Source organism: Eschrichtius robustus, chromosome 10, assembly GCF_028021215.1.
Source record: "Eschrichtius robustus isolate mEscRob2 chromosome 10, mEscRob2.pri, whole genome shotgun sequence".
Taxonomy (NCBI): Eukaryota; Metazoa; Chordata; class Mammalia; order Artiodactyla; family Eschrichtiidae; genus Eschrichtius; species Eschrichtius robustus.
Genome location: NC_090833.1, coordinates 32,100,825 through 32,124,207, shown reverse-complemented (window position 1 = coordinate 32,124,207; position 23,383 = coordinate 32,100,825). Strand labels below are relative to the sequence as shown.

The 23,383-nt window shown below is 36.5% G+C and overlaps 1 protein-coding gene across 1 annotated transcript in view; it reads right to left on the bottom strand.

Moving 5' to 3' along the window:
- Nucleotides 1-23,383, bottom strand: part of ERP44 (endoplasmic reticulum protein 44) — an 86,541-nt gene that overhangs the window by 33,391 nt on the left and 29,767 nt on the right. Inside the window, exons 2-4 of the mRNA XM_068552860.1 lie at nucleotides 21,400-21,472; nucleotides 19,606-19,645; nucleotides 14,987-15,102 (exon numbers count right to left, since the gene is read on the bottom strand). Of these exons, the coding sequence (XP_068408961.1) occupies nucleotides 14,987-15,102; nucleotides 19,606-19,645; nucleotides 21,400-21,472 (229 nt within the window). The remainder of the gene's footprint in view (nucleotides 1-14,986; nucleotides 15,103-19,605; nucleotides 19,646-21,399; nucleotides 21,473-23,383) is intronic.

Genomic DNA, 23,383 nt, shown 5'->3' with positions numbered 1-23,383 from the left:
TTTAGTCTAGCACTTCAGTTTAATGCTTGAAAATCAATCAGTGTAATTCATGACATTAGCAGAATGAAAGAGAAAGGTTCTACTACTTCTCAAAAGAAACAGAAAAACATTTGGTAAAATCAACATCTACTCACACTTAAAAATTTTCAAACAAGGAATAGAAGGGAACTTCCTTAATTTAATAAAGGGTATCTAAATAAACAAATACCAAACAACTTGACAGTAAAACACTAAAAGCTATCCTGCTGATATCAAGAAAGAAATAAAAATGCTTGCCATCACTTCTACATAACACTGTACTGGAGTTCTTAGTGTAATAAGATAAGAAAAAGAAATAAATACACATACACACACTGGTAAAGAAGTAAAATGTCATTATTTGCAGACAATCTTACTGAGTTCACAGAAAACCCAAAAGAGAATCTACAAAAGGATTTCCACTTCCAAGCAGGATATAGTAGGTAGCAGAAATCTACTGCTTCTACTGTGATGACTGGGGAAAAAACCGACTTTTTTTTTAAATCACATTTTTAAAGATACCAGAGACCATGAAACCAATGAAGACTAAATGAATTGAAATTCCAGAAAGGAAAGGACCATTCCTAAGTAAGCAAAAGCTCACTCACTGGCATTTTTTTTTTCCTCTAGGTTTCCTATGCAATATTCCTTTTAGAAATTAAATCTGCAACTTGTGCAGATTTAGGGCCAAGGATTACACCTGCATAGGCAGAAAGAGAAATCAGTGAAGCTATTCATAGTACCTGGGCTGGAATGGTGGACTGAAAGGGACCCTGAAACACACAGGAAGTTTTCCCCAGAGGATATTTACTGAGTACAGGGGTGGCATAGGAAGCTGGGGACTGAGCTAAAAAGACAGAGTAAAATCTCCCATGACCTTGTAGTGCTTAGGAGATACTGTCTAATTGTATAAAGGCCTGCATCAGCATCAAACATACAACCAAGACATTTGCCAGATTTTGAAGCTGCCTAGGCAAGGAAGCATCTAGATGTTGAAAACACCATGAATTTTTAAGACAAACAGGAAGAAAGTTATTGGTGACATATATGAGACAAATTATTAATATTCAGAATATATAAAGAACAGTTACAAAAGGACCATGAAAAAGATAAATGGGCTAAGATTATCAGTCAATTTATGAAAGAAACACAAATGGCCAATAAACATGTAAAAACATGCTCAGTTGTAATTAAGAAGTAACAAATTAAAACTACCAGAGAACACATTTGGCCCATCCTATCAGCAAAATAACAATAACTTTTTAAGAATTTTTAAAATCAATATTATCAAGCCCTAAGAAGGGAAAATATATCCTACTAGGTCCAATTTAGGTGCACATTCAATGTTAATAAAGCTAAACTAGGGACTTCCCTGTTGGCGCAGTGGTTAAGAATCCACCTGCCAATGCAGGGGACACAGGTTCCATCCCTGGTCCGGGAAGATCCCACATGCTGCGAAGCAACTAAGCCCGTGCACCACAACTACTGAGCCTGCACTCTAGAGCCCGCGAGCCACAAATACTTAGCCCATGCACCACAACTACTGAAGCCCACGTGCCACAAATACTGAAGCCAGCGCACTCTAGGGCCTGTGTGCCACAACTACTGAGGCTGCATGCTGCAACTACTGAAGCGTGCACATCTAGAGCCCATGCTCCAGAACAAGAGAAGCCACCGCAATGAGAAGCCCGCGCACAGCAACAAAGAGTAGCCCCTGCTCGCCGCAACTAGAGAAAGCCTGCGCGCAGCAACGAAGACCCAACGCAGCCAAAAAAAAGAAAAAAAGCTAAACTAGATTAGCTGGTGCCTGATTTGCCAAGGAATTTAATCCCCAAAGGATTTGGCAGAAAAAATATGCAATAGACCCAGAAAGAAATGAACTAGTGTAATACGAAACATCCATTTTCTATTTGTGGCCTAAGGATCAGTATGAAATTGGACAGCAAGAGGCACTGCTACAGACAATATAATGCTTTCAGCTTCCTTAACTTGGTGAATTAGTGGGCATAATCGGAAAACAGTGTGCTAATAGCAAATACGCATAAACTAGAAGTGAAATAAATAAGGCTACAGATGGACTCCAGAGAGTCTTAAGTGCTAAATTAATGGAATTTGAATTTTATCCTACATGTGATAAGTAGTCACTGAGCAGCAAAGCTGGGCTTTAAAAATATTCACCTAACAGTGGTAGAGAACCAGGGAGACTAGTAAGGAAGCCACTATAATAGTCCTGGAGAAATAAGAGTCTGTGTACCAACTTAAAAGTACAACCTTTAGGTTGCCTTAAAATTCTAGTTATGGGGCTTCCCTGGTGGCGCAGTAGTTGAGAATCTGCCTGCCAATGCAGGGGACACGGGTTCGAGCCCTGGTCTGGGAAGATCCCACATGCCGCGGAGCAACTAGGCCCGTGAGCCACAATTACTGAGCCTGCCCGTCTGGAGCCTGTACTCTGCAACAAGAGAGGCCACGACAGTGAGATGCCCGCGCACCGCGATGAAGAATGGCCCCCACTTGCCGCAACTAGAGAAAGCCCTCGCACAGAAACGAAGACCCAACACAGCCATAAATAAATAAATAAACCCAAAGTTTAAAAAAAAAAAAGTTAAAAAAAAAAAATTCTAGTTATGGATAGAAAAAGATTTAACACTTAAAGACTATTGGAGGAATAGATACTTGCTTGCTTAATTCTCAAACAACATCATGACAGCAAGTATACTGCATAATGAAGTGGCTTTTAATTATTAAGAAGCAAAAACCTGGGACTTCCCAGGTGGCACAGTGGTTAAGAGTCTGCCTGCCAATGCAGGGGACACGGGTTCGAGCCCTGGTCCGGGAAGATCCCACAAGCCGTGGAGCAACTGAGCCCATGTGCCACAACTATTGAGCCTGTGCTCTAGAGCCTGCGAGCCACAACTGCTGAAGCCCGCACGCCTAGAGCCCATGCTCTGCAACAAGAGAAGCCACCGCAATGAGAAGCCCATGCGCCACAACAAAGAGTAGCCCCAGCTCGCCACAACTAGAGAAAGCCTGTGCATAGCAACGAAGACCCAACGCAGCCAAAAATAACTAAAAATTTAAAAAAGAAGCAAAAACCTTAAAATTACATTGATCAATAATCTCAGACATAAAGGTGACTTTTTACAAGCTTTGGTCAAAAGTGATTTTAAGATAATTACAGTGTGACATTTTGACAGTATAACAAAGAATGACCTAAGGAGTATAATAATTGGAGGGGTTTTTTTATTATTATTAACTGGATGGATCAAATGTTAAAATGGATGTCAAAGGAATTATAAATTTAAGCAGGTTAACATCTCGCTGACTGGAAAATTAGCACATACTTTTGCTTCAGTGGTCACTTACTTTGCCTTGATGGGTTCTGCCTGCCAGCCTGCCTGCCTAATGCCCAGCAAGGTTCCAAATGGGAAAATGCCTCTCCTCTTGTCTCAGCTATGTCCCTCCCTGCTATGATTATCCATGTCAGATAGTAAAAGAGGCAGATGATTTCAACAGGAAGGTCTTACTGTTCTGGTTCCAGGATAAAGACCACTGCCGCCTATGTACTTTTTCCATTCCCAAACCATGCCCTCCCACAATGTGGTAAAAAAAACAAAACAAAAACACAACAGCAAAATAAAACCCTAAACAGAAAAATTACAAACAAAGCCTATAAGCTTACTCAGGATTCAGACTAAACCTGCTCATCCAAGTTCTATTTTATGCACATGAATTCTTCACTGTATATTTTCTTTTCTTTTTTTTTACTGAAATATAGTTGACATATAACATTGTATATAAGTTTAAGGTGTACAACATGTTGATTTGCTACATTTCTATATTGCAATATTACAATATGGTCCTCACTGTAGTGTTAGCTAGCACTCCTATCACTTTACAAAATTATGATTTCTTTTTTTGTGGTGGGAATAATTAAGATCCAGTCTCTTAGTAAGTTTGATGTTAATACAATATTGTTGTCTATAATTATTTTCCTATTCTTAATGTCTCATTTGTGTATAGCTCTTATAAAAACTTCTCAATTTCTAATGTGGAAGGTTCAAGTTGCATTGGAAGGCAGACAAGTGTGAGTAACTCTGGTATTTGGGAGCAAGTGCTGCCTAATTCAAGGACAATTACAAAGTACATTCCTAAAAATGTTCGTGGGAGTCAATGTTCTGCACTGGCCAGCAAATAATGTAAGAACGTCTCTTGCTCAGTGCCATACAGCCTATAGTCACTGGAGGGCAGCAGAGAACCTGGTCCCACCAGGGGCAGATGGATGGGACTTCCTACATCTAAGGCAGCATGACCACCAGAGAGAGTGATGAATTCTACTCTCAAACTCTCCAAAAGAGGCTGCATAAGATTAGATAAAGTGATATCATGATCCATAGTTGAAGCAAAGGCAAGTTTCAATTGTGTGTGTGTGTGTGTGTGTGTGTGTGTGTGTAGAAATTTTGGAAAACACAATTACAAAAAAAGGAAACAAACACTTGTAATCCAACTACCACTGGGGAAAACCACTATTAACATTTTGGTTATATCTTGCTGACTTTGAATAAAAGCTGCTTAACTAGCAGTTGACATGTTTCAATTGAGAAAAAATGAACTCTAAGGTTAGTCAAACAGTAAGGTCTCAGCATCAATACTTGCAGAATGGGTATGAGCAGCTTGGAAGAAAATCCTAGAAAAAGTAGAGTAACACTCTTTAATCAAGAGTGTTACCAACACTCTTAATGGCACAGAAGTCAATAAATATTGTGTAGAAAACCACAAAAATCAATGACTCAGAATTGGTAAGTGATTGAACAAGAGTCAGATTCTGAAAGTGAAACTGTTTCAGGATTACTTGAATAAGTTACTTCCCTTTTTAGGTACACAAATGAATGATATGACAAAAAATCTGTATCTAAGTAATTCTCAAATAGTTCTTATGATAGACATAAAAATCCTAAGTGATAAGAAAGCATTGTGCTATAGTTCAATTTTTCTCAGTTTTTTTCAGTTACAGATAAAAGTGTGCCTTATAATCAGTGACAAGTAAACTTGACAAAATACTGCAAAAAATACTTTACCGTATGTTGAGAGATAATGATATAACCTATTTAAAGTATTTAACAAAGCACCTGTAAAACTAATAATTCATAAATGCTGGCTACTATTTACCCATCCATCTATTCAATAACTATAAATAAACACCGATTATGTGCTAGACACCCCAATCCAGTGCTAGGGATAGAGGGGTAAAAAGATAAGGTTCTTGCTCTTATAGAGCTTACATTTTATCATTATTATTATTATCATTAATATTACTACTGCTGCTACTACTACTTCTAATTGTTTCCACAGACTAGAATCCTAAATGAAATTCTTAAAACTCTTAATGTATAACACATGTAACAAAAAGATATACCAGTTTGGATTCCCTAAGATCAGTATAAAAGAAATCCTCTAATAAGTCCATAATAAATATGTCTTCACCAGAGATGTAGAGATTCCTTTAATGGGACCCCCAGCTGGGAGAAACTAAAAGGGCAATTGTCAGATCTGTGACAAATATGAAACACAGTACCCGTCCTCTGCAGGATAAGTGGGGACACAGCGGCCATCACAGGACATAAATGCTCTCTGGGCTGTAGGAGGGAGCTGCTCCTCTATCTGTACCTTGACTCTGTCTCTTTAATTGCCCTGACTTCCTTTTCCTTTTTCCCTTCCTCTACTTCTCTTCTACTTTGTCTGTTCCTTACCTTAAATACAACAGATGGAGAAGTTAGGGGCTTACGAGGTGAACTAAATTTTACCACTAGATGAGGGTTTTTCAAGCTACAAGATTTACACTGGGATTTCAAAAAAATATAGCTAAGCTTAAATAGTTGGAAGCTTCCTGATGTCATTCCAGCAACAGTCTAAGTTTAAAATTCTCTTACAGTTTCCAACTTTTTCTGGGGAAGGCGGTAGAGTGGGGAAGGGAAATCAAAGCTGCTGCAAGCAGCTCATACACAGAAACAAAAGGGCTGACTGAGTGAAATGAGCCTGTTATATCCACTCTTGCCTTCTCTCCTTCTCCAGTTCCAAGTTCTCAGCCTATTTACCTGAACCTTTCAACAAAGAAAGTCCTAGGAAGGGCAGATAACGAAGTGAGATAAAGGTAGGGCAGAAAGCACTCCATGGGACGCTGCTACTTGGAAGAGACAGAGATAGAAAGAAATGCGGGCAGCAAACCTAGAATTATGTACTGAGATGGCTTTTCCTGATCAACTAGTAAACTGGCGTGGAGGACAACTCCAAAAGGAGGCCCAGCAGGTTCTAAGGGATGAGTACATGCATTGCCTCCCACAGGGGCTGCTTTGAAAATACTCGGCATGTTTTACGAAAATTAGTGCCATTACATTTTTATATTGTTATATAATTATGTTGTTTGTTTCTTCACTTTATGGTCTCACCTCATCCTCAATTCTTAAGTAGTACTGATAAAGAAAAGAACTATAACACCGCACTGGCAGAAATTCCCAAATGCAAGACAATATACCAGATTTGTGGCTAAGATAGACAGATTTCACAACTAAATTCAGACATGTGTCACACCTCAATTCGAGCTTGCAAAATGTTAAGAAGCAGTACATAGTCATTAAAGATTTTAAAAATTCAATGCAAGCAAAGCGTGGCTCATTCATTTTGCCACATTAATTTCTTCCAGGAACCTTGTTGGGTTTTATCAAGTCTTTCAGCATTTATTGATAGGATAAGCTGGTTTTCCCCATTTTAGATACTGATGGGATTTATTCTATTTCCTAACATTAAGCCATCTTTGTGTTACTGGCATTCTACTTGGTAATGGGAGAATATTCACAAAAGGCACATCTACCTTCCATAGTACCCAGTGGTAACGCAGACATGCTACTGTCCAGGAGATGGCAACTTATGAGGGAAGGCAGTTCATGACCAACAAAATGCCTTCAACTGCCATCCCTGCACACAGGAGGTTTTCACTAAGAAATCGAGACAGCCACAGAGAGAACCAGGGCTCAGTTTCCAAAAGCCATCAAGTGGCTCTAAGTATTCTTCAAAATGCCAGTAAAAGTCTATTCAAGGAAATTCTCTTTAAATTCAATAATCATGTTGAAGGTTACTTATCATAGTGAAAGTAACAGAAATTAGAATTAACAGTATCACAGTACACCTGTACAGTGCAGATTTCAAGCTTCTTTCACACATATTCTCTCAAAAACTCTAAAGCAACAAGGTGTTCCTCCCTCTTTTCCAAACCAGACAAATTACAGGTTCAGTGACTTTTTATAACAGCTTTCTATTTTGAAAATTTTCAAACTTAAAAAAAGATGAAAAAGTAATATAATGAGCACCTGTATGCCCTCACCTGGATTTAACATTTTACCACATTTTGTTACCATATCCCTCTTTCTCACCACACACACACACACACACACACACACACACACACACACTTTTTATGGCGAGTCCTAAATCAAGTTTAGCGATTTTTTTGTTTTTTTAGATAACTTGCCCAACTGTATATGACTTAGTAAGTAGTAGGCCTCTGGTACCAGAACAAAGGATTCTACCTTAGTAGAGGGTTGGGCCACACAGTATAGAAACAATAATACCACATATAAGTAATTACATTTTTGTTTATATACTGACTCAGTAGGGATAATTTAAACAGACTATTACATTACTCATAACAAACATTTTGTCCTTTTTTTTTTTTGGCCATGCAGCGCAGCATGCTGCATCTCAGTTCCCCGAACAGGGATCGAACCAGCGCCCCCTGCAGTGGAAGCGCAGAGTCTTAACCACTGGACCGCCAGGGAAGTCCCCTTGAGTCATTTTTATGCAGGAACTGGGTGAGTTCTCAGTTTCTACGAGAAACCTCAATTTAAATTACTTTACTTTGACCTTCAAAATAGTATAGTTACCTGATAAAAGCTGTATACTGCTGGCAACAAGTCTGGTTCCCCCCATTTACTATGTAACCTTGGTAAATCACTCAGCCTCTCTAAGTCTTTCAGTGTCTTCATCTATAAAATGATAATATACTCTAGCTCTCTGAAAGTCCAATGTTCATTACCACCTCAGAAACTTCACACCTACTCCTCCGTTTGTCTAAAACACTCTTCTTCCCTTATTTCCCTTAAAAGCTCCTACTCTTCCTTCAGGTCTTGTATCATTGCCTCAAGAGAGGACCTTTCTATGCCCCTAGACTAAGTCAGACTTATTATCTCATAGCACCCAAAACATTCCCTTCAAAACAGTTATCCCGATAGGCAATTGTGTATTTATTGCTCTTGCCTTTCTGGGTGTGCTTGGCTCACTGCTATATCTCTAGAACCTCCCACATTGCATTATAAAGGGCAGGCATATTAAAAAAAAATGTTGTGGAATAAATGAGTAACACTATCTCAGTGGTGAAGATAACTGAAATAATACATTCAAAAAGCATGCCTAACTCCAAGTAAGCACTACATAAACAGTAGTTTTTCCCAGCAATTTGACTAGAAACTTTTTACAGGACCTTTTCCAAGAAATAACACTATTACTATGAGTGGAGGTTCTGGGTGACACACTGAGCCAGAAGCAAGAGAGACAGACTTAAGTATCAGAAGGCAGGACAGAGTGGGTTGCCACAATGCCAGACAAGTGATTAATAAGAACACATATGTGAGCAGGATGATATCCTGATTCTGAGGTCACCTTCTGGTTCTGCTAGGAAGCTTCATAGAGAACTTCTGCCTGACAGAAACTAATCGTGAAGCAGCAAGTAGGTACACTTGGCTGGAAAGAATACTGTAAGGAAATAAAGACCATAAGAAGTAAAACTTTTATTTGCAAACAGTATAATTGCCTAAGTAGAAAATCCTATGGGATCTACATAAAACTTATTAGAACTAATAAGTACCAGTGTACAAGATCATTATACAAAAATCAATTGTATTTCTATATACTAGAAACAAACAACAGAAATAAAAATTTTAGTTTTGACAAATGTACCATGGTAATGTAAAATGTCAACATTAGGGTAAACTGGGTAAGGAGTATAAGGGAACTCACTGTATTATCTTTGCAACTTTTCTATATCTCTACATTTGTTCCAAAAATAAAAAGTTTATTTTAAAAATATCATTTACAACAGCATCAAAAAATAAAGTGATAAATCTGACAAAGATGTGAAAGACATGTAGACTAAAACATTGCTGAAAACTGCAAAACATTGCTAAGAGAAATTGAAAAGACCTAAATAAATGGGGAGATATACAATGTTCATGAATTAGAAGATTCAATAGTGTCAAAATGACAGTTCTCCACAAAGTCGTCTAAGGATGCAAAGTAATCCCAATTAAAATCCCAGCAGTCTTCCCCCCAACACCCCCTTTGGCTAAAAATTAACAAGCTGATTCTAAAAGTCATACAGAAATCCAAAGCAACTAGAGTAACCAAACCACTTTGAAAAAAATTGCAAAGTTGGAAGATTTACACTAATGACTTCAAGACTTACTATAAAGCTACAGTAATCTAGAAAGTGTGGTATTGGTGTAAACATAGACAAATAAACAAATAAATCATAGACAAATATATCCAGTACAGAATAGAGACTAGAAATAGATCCACATATATATAGTCAGTTGATTTTAACAAAGACACAAAGTTAGTTATTGAAGAAAGGATAGTCTTTTCAATAAATTATGTCAGAACAACTTGATAACTATTTGCAAAAAATGCATTCCAATCCATACATTGTACCACATGTAAAAATTAACTCCAAATGCATATAGACCTAAATGTAAAACTTCACACTATAAAATGTATGAAAGAAAACATAGCAGAAAATCTTTCGGATCTTGGGTGAGGCAAAGATTTCTGAGATACAGAATTTAAAAATATAATCCATTTTTTAGAAGGATAAATTGTACTCCATCAAAATTAAGAGTATATGCCCTTCAGAAGATACTCTCAAACAAAACTGGAGATCTCACACTTCCTGATTTCAAAACTTATTACAAAGCTACAGTAATAAAAACAGTGTGGTACTGGCATAAAGATAGACATATTGACCAATGGAACACAACAGAGGGCCCAGAAATAAACCCTCACATATATGGTCAAATGAATTTTGACAAGGGTGTCAAGTCATTCAATAGGGAAAGGATAGTCCATCAACAAATGGTGTTAAAAAAGCTGAATGTCCACATGCAAAAGAATGAAACTGGATCCTTACCTTGTACCATATACAAAAATTAATTTGAAATGGGTAAAGACCTAAACATACCACCTAAATGATTAATACTCTAAAAAGAAAATAGGAGAGAAAAGATTCATGACATTGGATTTGCAGTCATTTCGCGGATATGACACCAAAAGCAAAGGCAACAAATATAAAACCAGATTAACTGAACATCAAAATTTAAAACTTCTGTGCAAAGGACATAATCAACAGCGTGAAAAGGCACCCTACGGAATGGAAGAAAATATTTATAAACCCTATTATCTGATAAAGGGTTAATGTCTAGAATATACAAAGAACACCTACAACTCAACAACAAAAAAAAAACAGATTAAAAAATGAGCAAAGGACTCAAACAGATTTTTCACCAAAGAAGGTATACAAATGGCCAAGCAGCACATGAAAAGATGCTCAACATTACTAATCACTAGGGAAATGCAAATCAAAACCAGGATCAAATATCACTTCACACCCTTCAGGATGGCTGTTATCTCAAAAACAGAAAATAAGTGTTGGCAAGGATGTGGAGAAATTAGAACCCTTGTGCACTGCTGGCAGGAATATAAAAATTGGTACAGCTGCTTTGGAAAGCAGTATTGTGGTTCCTCAAAAATTAAAAAATAGAACTATCATACGATCCAGCAATTCCACTTCTGGGTATATATCTGAAGGAAATGAAAACAGTATGTTAAAGAGATATCTGCACCCCTATGTTCACAGCAGCATTATTTACAATAGCTAGGACATGGAAACAACCTAAGTGTCCATCGATGGATAAATGGATAAGGAAGTTGTAGGATAGCCATACAACAGACTATCATTCAGCCATCACATGGAAGGAAATTCTGACACATGTGACAACATGGACAGGACATTATGTCCTTTTTTTTTTTAAAAAAAAGGAGCATATGTCCTTCAGGACATTATGCTAAGTGAAATAAGCCTGCCACAAAAAGACAAATGCTGTATGATTCCACTTTTACCAGGTATCTAGAATAGTCAAATTCATAGAAAAATAAAGAGGAATGGTGGTTACCAGGAACTAGGGGGAGGGGGAAATAGAGAGTTGTTTAATGAGTATAGCATTTAAGTTTCACAAGATGAAGTTCTGGGGACTGGTTGTACAGCAGTGTGAATATACTTAATGTTACTGAACTGTACAATTAAAAATGGTAAAGATGGTAAATTTTATGCTCTGTGTATTTTAGCACAAAGACACTCTTAAGAGAGTAAAACGGGAGAAAAAGATCTGCAAATTACACATGTAAAAGAGAACTTGTATAAAAAGTTCTCAAACCCCAGTAAGAATTTATTATAAGAAATTATTACACCTGTTAATAATTTAACAAATATGCTAAATTAAAAAGATTGACCATACCAAATGTTGGCAAGAATATGGAACAACTTGAACACTCATACACTGCTAGTAGATGTGTAAAATAACACAAGTACTTCGGAAAACAGTTTGGCAGTTTCTTAAAAAGTTAAATATACACCTACCATAAGGACCCATATATTTCACACCTAGGTATTTGCCCAGGATAAATGAAAGCATGTGTACAAAGAGTCGTACCTGAATGTTCATAGCAGCTTTATTTATAATAGCCTGAAAATGGAAACGACCCAAATGTCTGTCAACAGGTGAATAGTTAAACAAATTATAGTATATAGCCATACAATGGAATGCCACTCAATAATAAAAATGAATAATATATGTAACCATCTCAAAATAACCATGCTGAGTCAAGAACAACAACAACAACACACACACACACACACACACACACAAAGAACACATGATGTATGACTTCGCTTATATAAAATCCTAGAAAATACAAACTAATCTATAGTAACAGAAAGCAGTTTCATGGTCCCCTGAGGATTGACAGGGGAAGAGAGGGACCACAAAGGAGCACAAGCAAAATTTGGGGGATGAGAGATATGTTGACATCTTGACTGTGATCATGGTTTCACAGCTGCATACATGTGTCAAAACATTAAGTTGTATAATTTAAGCTTGTACAGTTTATTATATGTCAATTATACTTCAATAAATCTTTTTTTTTTTTTTAAAAAGCAAATCCTACCAAAGAACAATGTGCCTAACAGGCATTTCTCTCCAGACCACAGGACTCTTACGGTCCTTCCAGTTCAAAACCTTTATAATTCAACTGGCACATGAGGGGCTACCCAAAGTACAGTCTGTCATACAATCTCAAAGAAAGAGTGGAAAACATGAACAAATCATCAATAAGGATTTCACAATGTCACTTTAAAAAGTGAAGAATTACACAGAAGGGAAAAAATATTTAGAGAAAATACACAATGTCTCAGATATAACTTTCATTAGTAAAAAACTAATTTTGTCAATATCTCTGGTGGATAAAAAAAAATCTTAACTATGGCTATTTACTCCCATAAAAAGAGAACTCAATTACTAGCAATGATGTCAGATTTATCTCATATGTTAATATGTTTAGAAGTAGAATAAATGATATGTATTGTTCAACAATAGTTAATTTTTCTTTCTAATAACTGTAAGCTTGAGAGCATAATTTCAGATCTTATACTCCAAATTCAATGAAAGTAGGCACTGTTGTCTGTACTGTAATGTCTAATTAAATACATAAAGAATAGAAAAATCTGAAATAAGAGTCCACACCAAAAACATCATGTTCTCTGTCAGTGAAAGGTGGGAGGAAAGATCCAGAAAGCAGTGTGGAAATGCAGGCCATGCTTGCACTGACAACCTTTTATTGCTCCCTTCATCGTATCTAGTTATGAACGATGGCAGACAGAAATGTGGGGTATGGCTTATAAGATTTTGAAATGCTCTGCTGTTAGCCGTTTCTGGAATTTTTTTACCAGAAAATCCCCAAAACGTTTGTTGAATTAAACAGAAAAGAAGCAAATAGGTCTAGGAAGGCATTTGGTCAGGAGTTCTGGATTCTAAGCCTGCCATGACTAGATAGTAGGCTGTATGACATTGGTTAAGCCACTTTATTTCCATTTCCTCATCAGCAAAGTGAAAAGTTAGTGTACACACACACACACACACACACACACACACACACACACACACACACAGAAATTCTACTTGTCAGGTGAAATGTAAAGGATACGAAATTTGCACAATGGGACTGTTCCATAATTCAGGACAACTTATCAATAACTCAATGCAACAAGCTTTCATTTTTTTTTTTTTAATTGGAGTAAGATTGCTTTACAATGTTGTGTTGGTTTCTGCTGTACAATGAAGTGAATCAGCTATATGTATACCTATATCCCCTCCCTCTTGGACCTCTCTCCCACTGCCCTCCACCCCACCCATCTAAGTCGTCACAGAGCACCAAGCTGAGCTCCCTGTGCTATACAGCAGGTTCCCACTAGCTATCTATTTTACACATGGTAGTGTATTTACGTAAAACCTAATCTCCCAATTTGTTCCACCCTCCCCTTCCCACCCTGTGTCCACATGTCAGTTCTCTACATCTACGTCTCTATTCCTGCCCCACAAATAGGTTCATCTGTACCATTTTCCTAGATTCCACATATATGCGTTAATATACGATATTTGTTTTTCTCTTTCTGGCTTACTTCACTCTGTATGACAGACTCTAGGTCCATCCACATCTCTACAAATGACCCAATTTTGTTCCTTTTTATGGCTGAGTAATATTCCATTGTATATATGTACCACATCTTCTTTATCCATTCATCTATCATTTGACATATAGGTTGTTTCCATGTCCTGGCTATTGTAAATAGTGCTGCAATGAACACTGGGGTACATGTGTCCTTTTGAATTATGGTTTTCTCAGGGTATATGCCCAGTAGTGGGATTACTGGGTCAAATGGTAAATCTATTTTTAGTTTTTTAAGAACTTCCATACTATTCTCCACAGTGGCTGTATCAATTTACATTCCCACCAACAGTGCAAGAGGGTTCCCTTTTCTCCACACCCTCTCCAGCATTTATTGTTTGTAGATTTTTTGATGATGGCCATTCTGACTGGTGTGAGGTAATACCTCACTGTAGTTTTGATATGCATTTCTCTAATAATTAGTGATGTTGAGCATCTTTTCATGTGCATCTTGGCCATCCGTATGTCACACACACACACACACACACACACACACACACACACAAATTCTACTTGTCAGATGAAACGTAAAGGATAGGAAATTTGCACAATGGGAGTGTTCTGTAATTCAGGGCGACTTACCAATAACTCATTGCAACAAACTTTTAATCAGTAACTACAGCAAATTACACCTCAAAGACAGTCTAAGACAATCTTAGTATAATCTTTTAAACAACAGAAACCACCCCAAAATCTGAGATTGTTTTATCTGAAATGACTACAAATAGTATTTTTGCATGATTCTAAAACTAACAGAAATCCTTTTCTTTCCTAAAACTATATTTCAATTTTATTTATTGATTTTGGTATTTGCCTTGTAGAAAACCAAAATGATTTACTACCTATATGCTTGCCCTACTATATTTTAATGAAAAAAAATTTTTTAGTCCCTCACACAGGCACAATGGAAAGTAGTGTTGTAAGTACATAAAGATTAAATATTAACATTTTAACCAAGGTCACTAGAACATTTTGGCTTGTTCTCTACTTAAAACAGAGCGTTAAAAAAAAAAAAAAAAGTGTGTGTGTGTGTGTAGGAGAGGTGGGGACAGGACAGTTTCTTCCCGACTTCCTATAAGGTACTTACAGTGCTGATCACAATCAACTCTGGCAAACACTACTTGATTTTCATTTGGGTATTCTTCCTTAATGACATTGGAAGCTTCCTCAAAAATTGGGTGCAACATCTGGCTGAAACGACACCTATGCACAGAGGAGGATACCAATTAAAACTGAAAATCAGAAGCAATAAAATTTTATTGATATTTCTGTTGTTATCCATTCATATTTAGCATATTACAATAAACAGAATTAACAATCACACTGTTAATTCAGGAATCCTGATGTCATTCATTGGATAGGAAAACAATTTTGAATTCAAAGACTATTCCATTTCAAAGACTGGACAGATAATTTAAAGATTCTGGTTTTTTTCACTGGAAGAAAATGGCCAATATTATGGAGCACAGAGCTAAGGACCTCTCACAGAGGCAATGAAACAAGTCTGAAATAAGCCCTCTACGATGTATCTACCTGGACTTGTAACTACTAAGACTCAGGCATTTATGAAGGAAATTAGTTTTCTCCAAATAATGAACATATTTTTAGACTACAAGATCTTTAAAATGGTAAGTTTATTGCAAATATTAGACTGATTCACCTGACAAGTTCAGTCAAATCTCATAGGCAAGTTAGCATACTAAATAAATAAGTTTTATAAAAATGATATATGGTATAGAGTGAATTTCCCCCTCAAAATTTACCTCTGGTTAAAATGGGCTTTTGTATCTATAAACTATTAAATATACTAAGTTCAGGAGCAAAATTTTTTAATCCCCAAATGAGACTTTCCTGTCCATGTTTCCTTTGTCTGTAGTTTTTGTTTTGCTTTTACTTTTAAAAGGGGGCACAAACCCCACAATATTCCAGAAACTTGACATCTCTAATTCTGACTGCCCCTTAATCAGGCCAACCACTTCACAAATATATTCTATGGGTCATTAAAGGGACCTGATAAGAAAAAGAAGGATCAGAATCAGCACACAAGCAGCTGGGCTAGAATGGTCGTTCTCATATGAAAAAGGTATGCAGTATTTGTCAACAACAACAACAAAAAAACTATAATTGCTACCATTGCTTCCTGAGCCCTTTGCCATCAAGAAATTTACTTAAATGAAGCCTGTGAGCTCTTTAATCCACATGTGATTAGGTCATACATATTAACTATAATTCAACAAAAATATAAAGCCTTTATACTTCTTCCCTATTTCTTTTTGTATGTAACTCTTCTAGCCCACTCACCTGACTTCCTAAGGAGATGTCCTAGAATATACCAAGGAGACACAATCTGTATCTTCAATCTCTCGCTCTCAAGTGGCTCTTTCCTCTTTTAGCATTCTTAAATCTCTCCCATCTGGGATAGGTGGGTGGGGTCTGCGGATATCAGGGACCGTGTCTTATTTGACTACATATTCTAACAATCATTTCAGTAGATGTCTGTTAAATGAATAAACTGATAGACTGGAGGAACTGGAGAGGCTAGGACCACAGGTGTGTGGGTTCTTACAGTTTGCTGAAGATAGCATTCTAGAGGGCCAGGGAGGCAAGGGGTAAGGACTGATTAATGGTTTCTTGAAGAATTAGGATATGGCCTAGTAAAGAATCAGTGGACAGGCTCCTGGCTTATGGGCAAGGTAAAGACAGATATTAACGGCTCCTTTCTGGATTGTCCAGTTTGCTGCCCAGTAAGCACTTAAGCACAGATTAATGTTTAAAATAGGATCGGTTTTAATACCAAAATGTGAAAGGGGAAGATGAAATAAAAATTCAATTGCAATATTACTGTACCTTCATACATATGGAAAGTTACATTTATAAAAGTAACACAACCAAAGCAAATAGATCTATTAACAGGGCCTTAAGGGTCATCAGAATCCAATCTCCAATCTAGTGCTTGAATCGACCCTTTACAAATCAACCAAATGGGTAAAAGTCTCTGCAGGGACAGATTAGGGGCACCTGCTAATAGTATAACCTAGTGGGGAAAAAAATAAGCTTTGGAGTCAGACATACCTGAGTTTAAATCCCAGTTCCACCACTTACTAGCCGTCTGACCTTTCTGAGCCTCAATTTCCTCAACCTAAAATGGAAATTATAATACCTACCTGCAGAGTAGTTCTGAGCATTAAAAGCAATATATGTAAAGAGCCTGGCACATAACAGCATTATTAAGTTCCTACTATGGTTTATTGTCCTCTCAGGTATATTTTTAGGCAGGTCTATTAGAGAATTCTTCCTTAAACTGTGCCACATCCATAACTTCCAGAGGGAACTCAGAATCCAGCCTTTGAGGCCACACAGTGTAAGTCTATGTCCTATGGCCAGTTACCCAAGTTTTTTCAGTTGAATAAAAGAGTATTAATTTATGAACAACTCCAGGTATTCTTTGGTAATATGTTTCTCAAATAACTGCAGTTATTCCACATTTCCAATTCACTTTTTACAACAACGTTGGTGGCATGTTCTATTTCTTTTTCTTACAACACACAAAATCCCTCCATCAAAATAACTGCACTCTAGGTTTAACTCTGCCATAATCTAGTCAGGTGATCGTGGGGAAATACTTTACTCCTCTGGATCTCAGTTTTATCTTTAAAGTGAACTGAATTAAATAATCTTCTACCAAATGTTGTGGCTAATGTTACATCTGGATAATCCTAATTTACCTTGGAAAATGCTACCTTTTGTTGTACATTTTATAAATGGTATTTTCTCTGTATATCTTCAACATTTTACTGAAGTTCTTCAAATACAGATACTATACATCATTCATCCAGTAAATATTTATTATGTACTTATCTGCCAAGTATTATGCAAAGTGCTTGGGGATTCATGTTGAAAAAAGATAGATATGGTAACTTTTCACAAAGCTACTAATACAGTAGGGAAGTACCAACGAAACCACAACATACAAGTGTTATGACTGGGTAAGTATGTGGTGTTATGAGTAGATATAAAAAGGGTTCCTAACCTGACTTAAGAGTAGGGGTAGGGGTATTGATGTAGGAAGGTGACCTGGAGAAAGTGGCATCTAATCCAAGACTTGAAAGATGATTCAGACTTAAGGAAGTAAACAAGTGGGTAAGAGAAGAGAGATCCATTCAGACAGAGAAAGTACCATGACTAAAGGTCCAATGATGAAAGAATACAGAATATTACATAAACTGAAAGACATTCAGTATAACAGAACAGAATGTGGGAGTGGAGAGAGGCAAGAGATATAGCTACAGAGGAAGGAAGGGACCAGGTCATCAGGGGCCTCCTAGGCAAGGGTAACAGAAAACATTTAAGGGTTTTAAGATGAAGTGTAAACTAATCCAATTTGCACTTTAGGAAACATACTCCGGCTTACTTTGTAGTGAACAGAATGGGGACACATAGGACTAGAAGCACAGGAAATAAACTAGGAGACGGTCACAGGAATCTAGGTAAACTGCAGGACTGTGGCCTGAAGTAGGGTAGTGGCATCTACTAGGTAGTAAGCCTAAAAGGGTCATATAAGATACAGATTGTCTAGGAATAAGGATTATGTGAGTGTTTCAAACTTCTCTCCAGCTGAAGCTCCCTTCTTCCTAACCCCATGCCACATTCTTTAACATCTGCTACATATTATGCCCTTCTAGATGCTGGGAATACTAAGTAAGACATCTCTGCTCTCAAACTCTGTTTGCTAGAGCACGAAGATGAAAGACAAAACAAAACAAACAAACACAACAAAATGGTTCTAATGAACCTAGGGGCAAGGACAGGAATAAAGACCCAGACGTAGAGAATGGACTTGAGGACACGGGGAGGGGGAAGGGTAAGCTGGGACCAACTGAAAGAGTAGCATTGAAATATATACACTACCAAATGTAAAATAGCTAGTGGGAAGCAGCTGCATAGCACAGGGAGATCAGCTCGGTGCTTTGTGACCACCTAGAGGGGTGGGATAGGGAGGGTGGGAGGGAGATGCAAGAGGGAGGGGATATGGGGATATATGTGTACATATAGCTGATTCACTTTGTTATACAGCAGAAACTAACACAACATTGTAAAGCAATTACACTCCAATAAAGACCCTAAAAAAAAAAAAAACAATGTAGCAAGAAAAGAATGTGGTACATAGGGAACTATATGAACACACAAGACAGAATCCAATTCAGACAGGGAAAGGAGTAAAGGCTTCCTAGAAGTAGTAAGTAGTAGTAGATGGTATATATTATAAAATGTCAACATTATTTTTCCTTCTAAACTTGCCACACCCACATCCTCACCTCCAAACACTGCCTTACTCCTCAGTCAGGAAAAAGAGAATTGCAATACGTAATTGTGTGTGTGTGTGAGAGAGAGAGAGAGAGAGAGAGAGAGAGACAAAGAGGGAGAGACAGAGAGATCTGAGTTTTTATGTTACCTGCTTTTATTTTAAAATGTGGGATAATGGAATCAGGTATATTTTCTCTCAAAACAAATGCTCACCAAATTGAGCTGCTTCATCTTTGAATGAACCTTAATTGATTTTTGTATATGGCATATTGTCTCACAAAATAAAAGAGGCTTTCCCACTTACTCCTTTCTAGCAAAGAAAAATCACCTCTATAAAGTTTAAAAAAAAAAAAAACTTAATGATGCACTACCCCCCCACCAAAAAAATAAGATATTACTTACCAATCAGCATAAAAATTTACTAAAGCAACATCAGCATTGTCTGAAATTGAAAAACAAAACCAAATAACCTAAGTTACTCGTGTCTACATAATTATGACATAATTAAAGATATGGTTTTCATCATGGTCTTTTTCCATTCTTAAAGGCTCACTAAAAATACACAGTAACTTATCTCTCACTCAGAAACCCATACAGAGAGTCCTGGACAGCTTATATAATTTGTGGGAGTCCCTGTTCCTTTTCTCTATATCGTCCTCCATCTTAATACCTCCACTGAATGAATATAAAATAAACAGAGAATCAAACCCAGATCAGGAAAGTAAGCTACTAAATAGCATACTCTCATAAAAAGTGAAGTGGAGTGATTTGGATTTTAATAATTCATTTTTTGACCTTCCATATTCATGAATAACTGAGCTTTGCAAATAAAATCCTATTTCAGAGAATAGACTTGTATAACTAATCTATTTCTAAAACTCAGATGCCACCTAGTTGCAACAAGTAATCTACAAATAACAGTGTTGCATAAGATGTACCTTTTCTGGTTCCTACCCATTTAACAGTTATTCTCTGTTGTAAAATATAACAGTATTATTTGCATATCCGGATGTGAAGACATGAGAAAGATATATCTGTTCCTTTTGCCTAAACCTAACAAAGAGAAACTTAAATAAACTCAAGTACTCAGTACTCACACACACACACACAGACACACACACACAGAAACCATACCCACAAAGATATTCTAGAATTTGAAAGATGAAAGGAGTGAAGATGATTTGCAAGTTTCGATTCTCTTTTTCCTTTGTTTACCTTCAAAGCACTTTTTATCTACTTGCTATTTACTCTAAAGCAGTGATGTTCACAAACTGTAATCCCTGGGACCAGAAGCACCAGCATCATGCTGGAACTTGTAGAAATGCAAATTCTTAGGCGGGGTCTAGCAATTTCTATCAGAAACTGGGGGTAGGCCTAGCAATACTGACAATAAGTCCTCCAGGTGACACAGATACAGGCTAAAGTTTATAGCACCCTTTCTCTAAAGAGATCCCATAATATGGGAATAGACTTTCTAGCATTTAAAACCAGTTCCAAGAACACAAAACAGTATATGATGGTGAATGAATAACTCCTTTTAACTCTTACTATTTTTAGTTTTGCTCAAACCAGTGGGTGAAATGGAATGCTTAAAAAAAAAAAAGACATCATTTATCCACACTACATTTTCTTAAAACTCCTAAGTTGTTATTTTTCTATCAACCACGTCTTCACATTCCCTCTACTACTTTTAAAAACAAGAAATGTTTTCCCCCATGTTAACTGTATCTACAATCACATTGTCAGCAAACAAGCAAAACACTTATTGAACTTAATTGGACCAATGACAATAAAAGAGATCAGAGTAGGTGATTTAGTTAAAAGCTAAAAAAAAGACAAAAAAAAAAATTGTAGGCTGTGTCCTAAGGTCATTAACATGTAATACTGCACAGTGGAAACTGCTGGCCTCTAAGCAACAAAATACTCTGAATTGTTAAGAGTGGTATTCATGACAAGGCAAAGAAACAAAACAAGACTAAAAGTTTACTTGTAACACAGGAAAGTAGACTTACGCATTTTAAGAAACTTTACTAAAAACTAAAACTGAAAGTGCTTAGTTAATTCCGTATACCATGGAATTAATCAGAATGCTGGCTCCTCAATTGTTCTAGATAATTGAGATTTTATTTTGTTTTTGTATATAAACTAACTCTTTAGAGAGAAGAAAGTATACTTTAAAAATAACAAGGTACTTACTTAAAATGTCATCTATATTCTCTGTATCAAGACTTGTTATTTCAGTTGTTACAGGGGTAAAAACCGAAGTTACCTGGAAATTTTAAAAATGTGAAATTAATAAATGTTTCCACAAAAGGCAAATAATGCTGAAAGTCTAAAAAGAAAAAGAAAATTTATGAATTAAGTTGGTTCCACTATTTAAAAAATTATCCATCAGTTGGTTTTAATCTTTATTATCTATTCTAACCCTTCACAAGATCAGTGAAATAGAAGTACAATTTCTCAAGCCTAGAAACTAGTTCAATAGATTTCCTATACTTCTAAATACATAAAAGAGATTGTTTCCAAACAATTTTCAAAATTAAAAATGTACTCACTGTTTTAAATTAATATTCTCAACAACTTTATCTCTGGTGCCACAAGAAAAATTTTGCCAGATTATTAACAGTTTTGAAAGAATATTAAAACCAAAGCTAAGTTTGCTGATTCTATCCCACCATGTCTCTAAGACAGAACAAAATAATAAAAAGAACAATTCAAGAAAGACTTTTCAAATCGTTAACCAGAAGCCCTTCTTGCGGGGTCTTCACTTACAGGTAGTTACGATGTGTTAGGTGAGAGGTTATTAAAAAGAGAGTTAAGAGCAGTAAAGTGCATCCACTTTAACGTGTCTAAAACGCTAAATTCAAGTTTATCAAAATCTTAGTGTTTCTTAGTGTTCAAAGAAAATCTCAGCTTGCCATCTGCAAAACAAAGAAAAGGCACAATTTTAAACTAAACTAACAACTGCTTACTTATTTTAAAAAGTAATATTTAGTGTATTTTATTTTTAGGTTCCATCTTTAATACATTATGTGTTTTTTTGTGGGTTTTTGGGTTTTTTTGCACTCAGAAAGTTTACTGTCTAATGGAGAAACAAGCATTAAGTTACAACAACAAAATCAAATAAATCGTGTATTGTCTCTAATGCAGTTAAGTAGTTTGATAATATCTAACACAATGAGTGAAAGAGAGATGTTTCAGCATCTTATTTGGTGGGACTGGTGAACAAGGCCATGAAAAATAAAATCAACCAAGGAATGAATACATACAAAAATCAGCATAGAGGATAAAGGTAGAAACGTAAGTATTTAATTTCAAAAAGAGACACACATCTGCTTTGGCAGCAAGCTATAAGAAAAGGTTTGAAACTTACATTTGGCCCAAAAGTGTAAACAGGATTACCCATGTTGATGTTGCTATTTGTTTTTTTAAATTTTTATTGGACTATAGTTGATTTACAATGTTGTGTTAGTTTCAGGTGTACAGCAAAGTGAATCAGTTCTACATATACATATATTCACTCTTTTTTAGATTCTTTTTCCATATAGGTCATTTCAGAGTACTGAGTAGAGTTATGCAGTAGGTCCTTATTAGTTATCTATTTTTTCTTTTCTCTCTCTTTTTTTTTGGCCGTACCTTGCAGCACGCAGGATCTTAGTTCCCCCACCAGGGATAGAACCCATGCCCCCTGCAGTGGAAGCATGGCATCCTAACCACTGAACCGCCAGGAAATTCCCTAGGTTATCTATTTTATATAGTAGTGTGTATATGTCAATCCCAATCTCCCAATTTATCCCCCACTACCCAGTAACCATAAGTTTGTTTTCTACATCTGTGACTCTATTTCTGTTTTGTAAATAAGTTCATTTGTACCATTTTTTTTGTTCCACATATAAGCAATATCACATATTTGTCTTTCTCTGACTTACTTCACTCAGTATGACAATCTCTAGGCCCATCCATGTTGCTGCAAATGGCATTATTTTGTTCTTTTTTATGGCTGAGTAATATTCCATTGTATGTATGTACCACATCTTCTTTATTCATTCCTCTGTTGATGGACATTTAGGTTGCGCCCATTTGATGCCTGGACAGTTTTTTGTTCAATCCCATTTATATATGGAAATCCATTCACTGAACCACTGCTCTTTATCAAATGACAATTAACATTAGGCCCCAA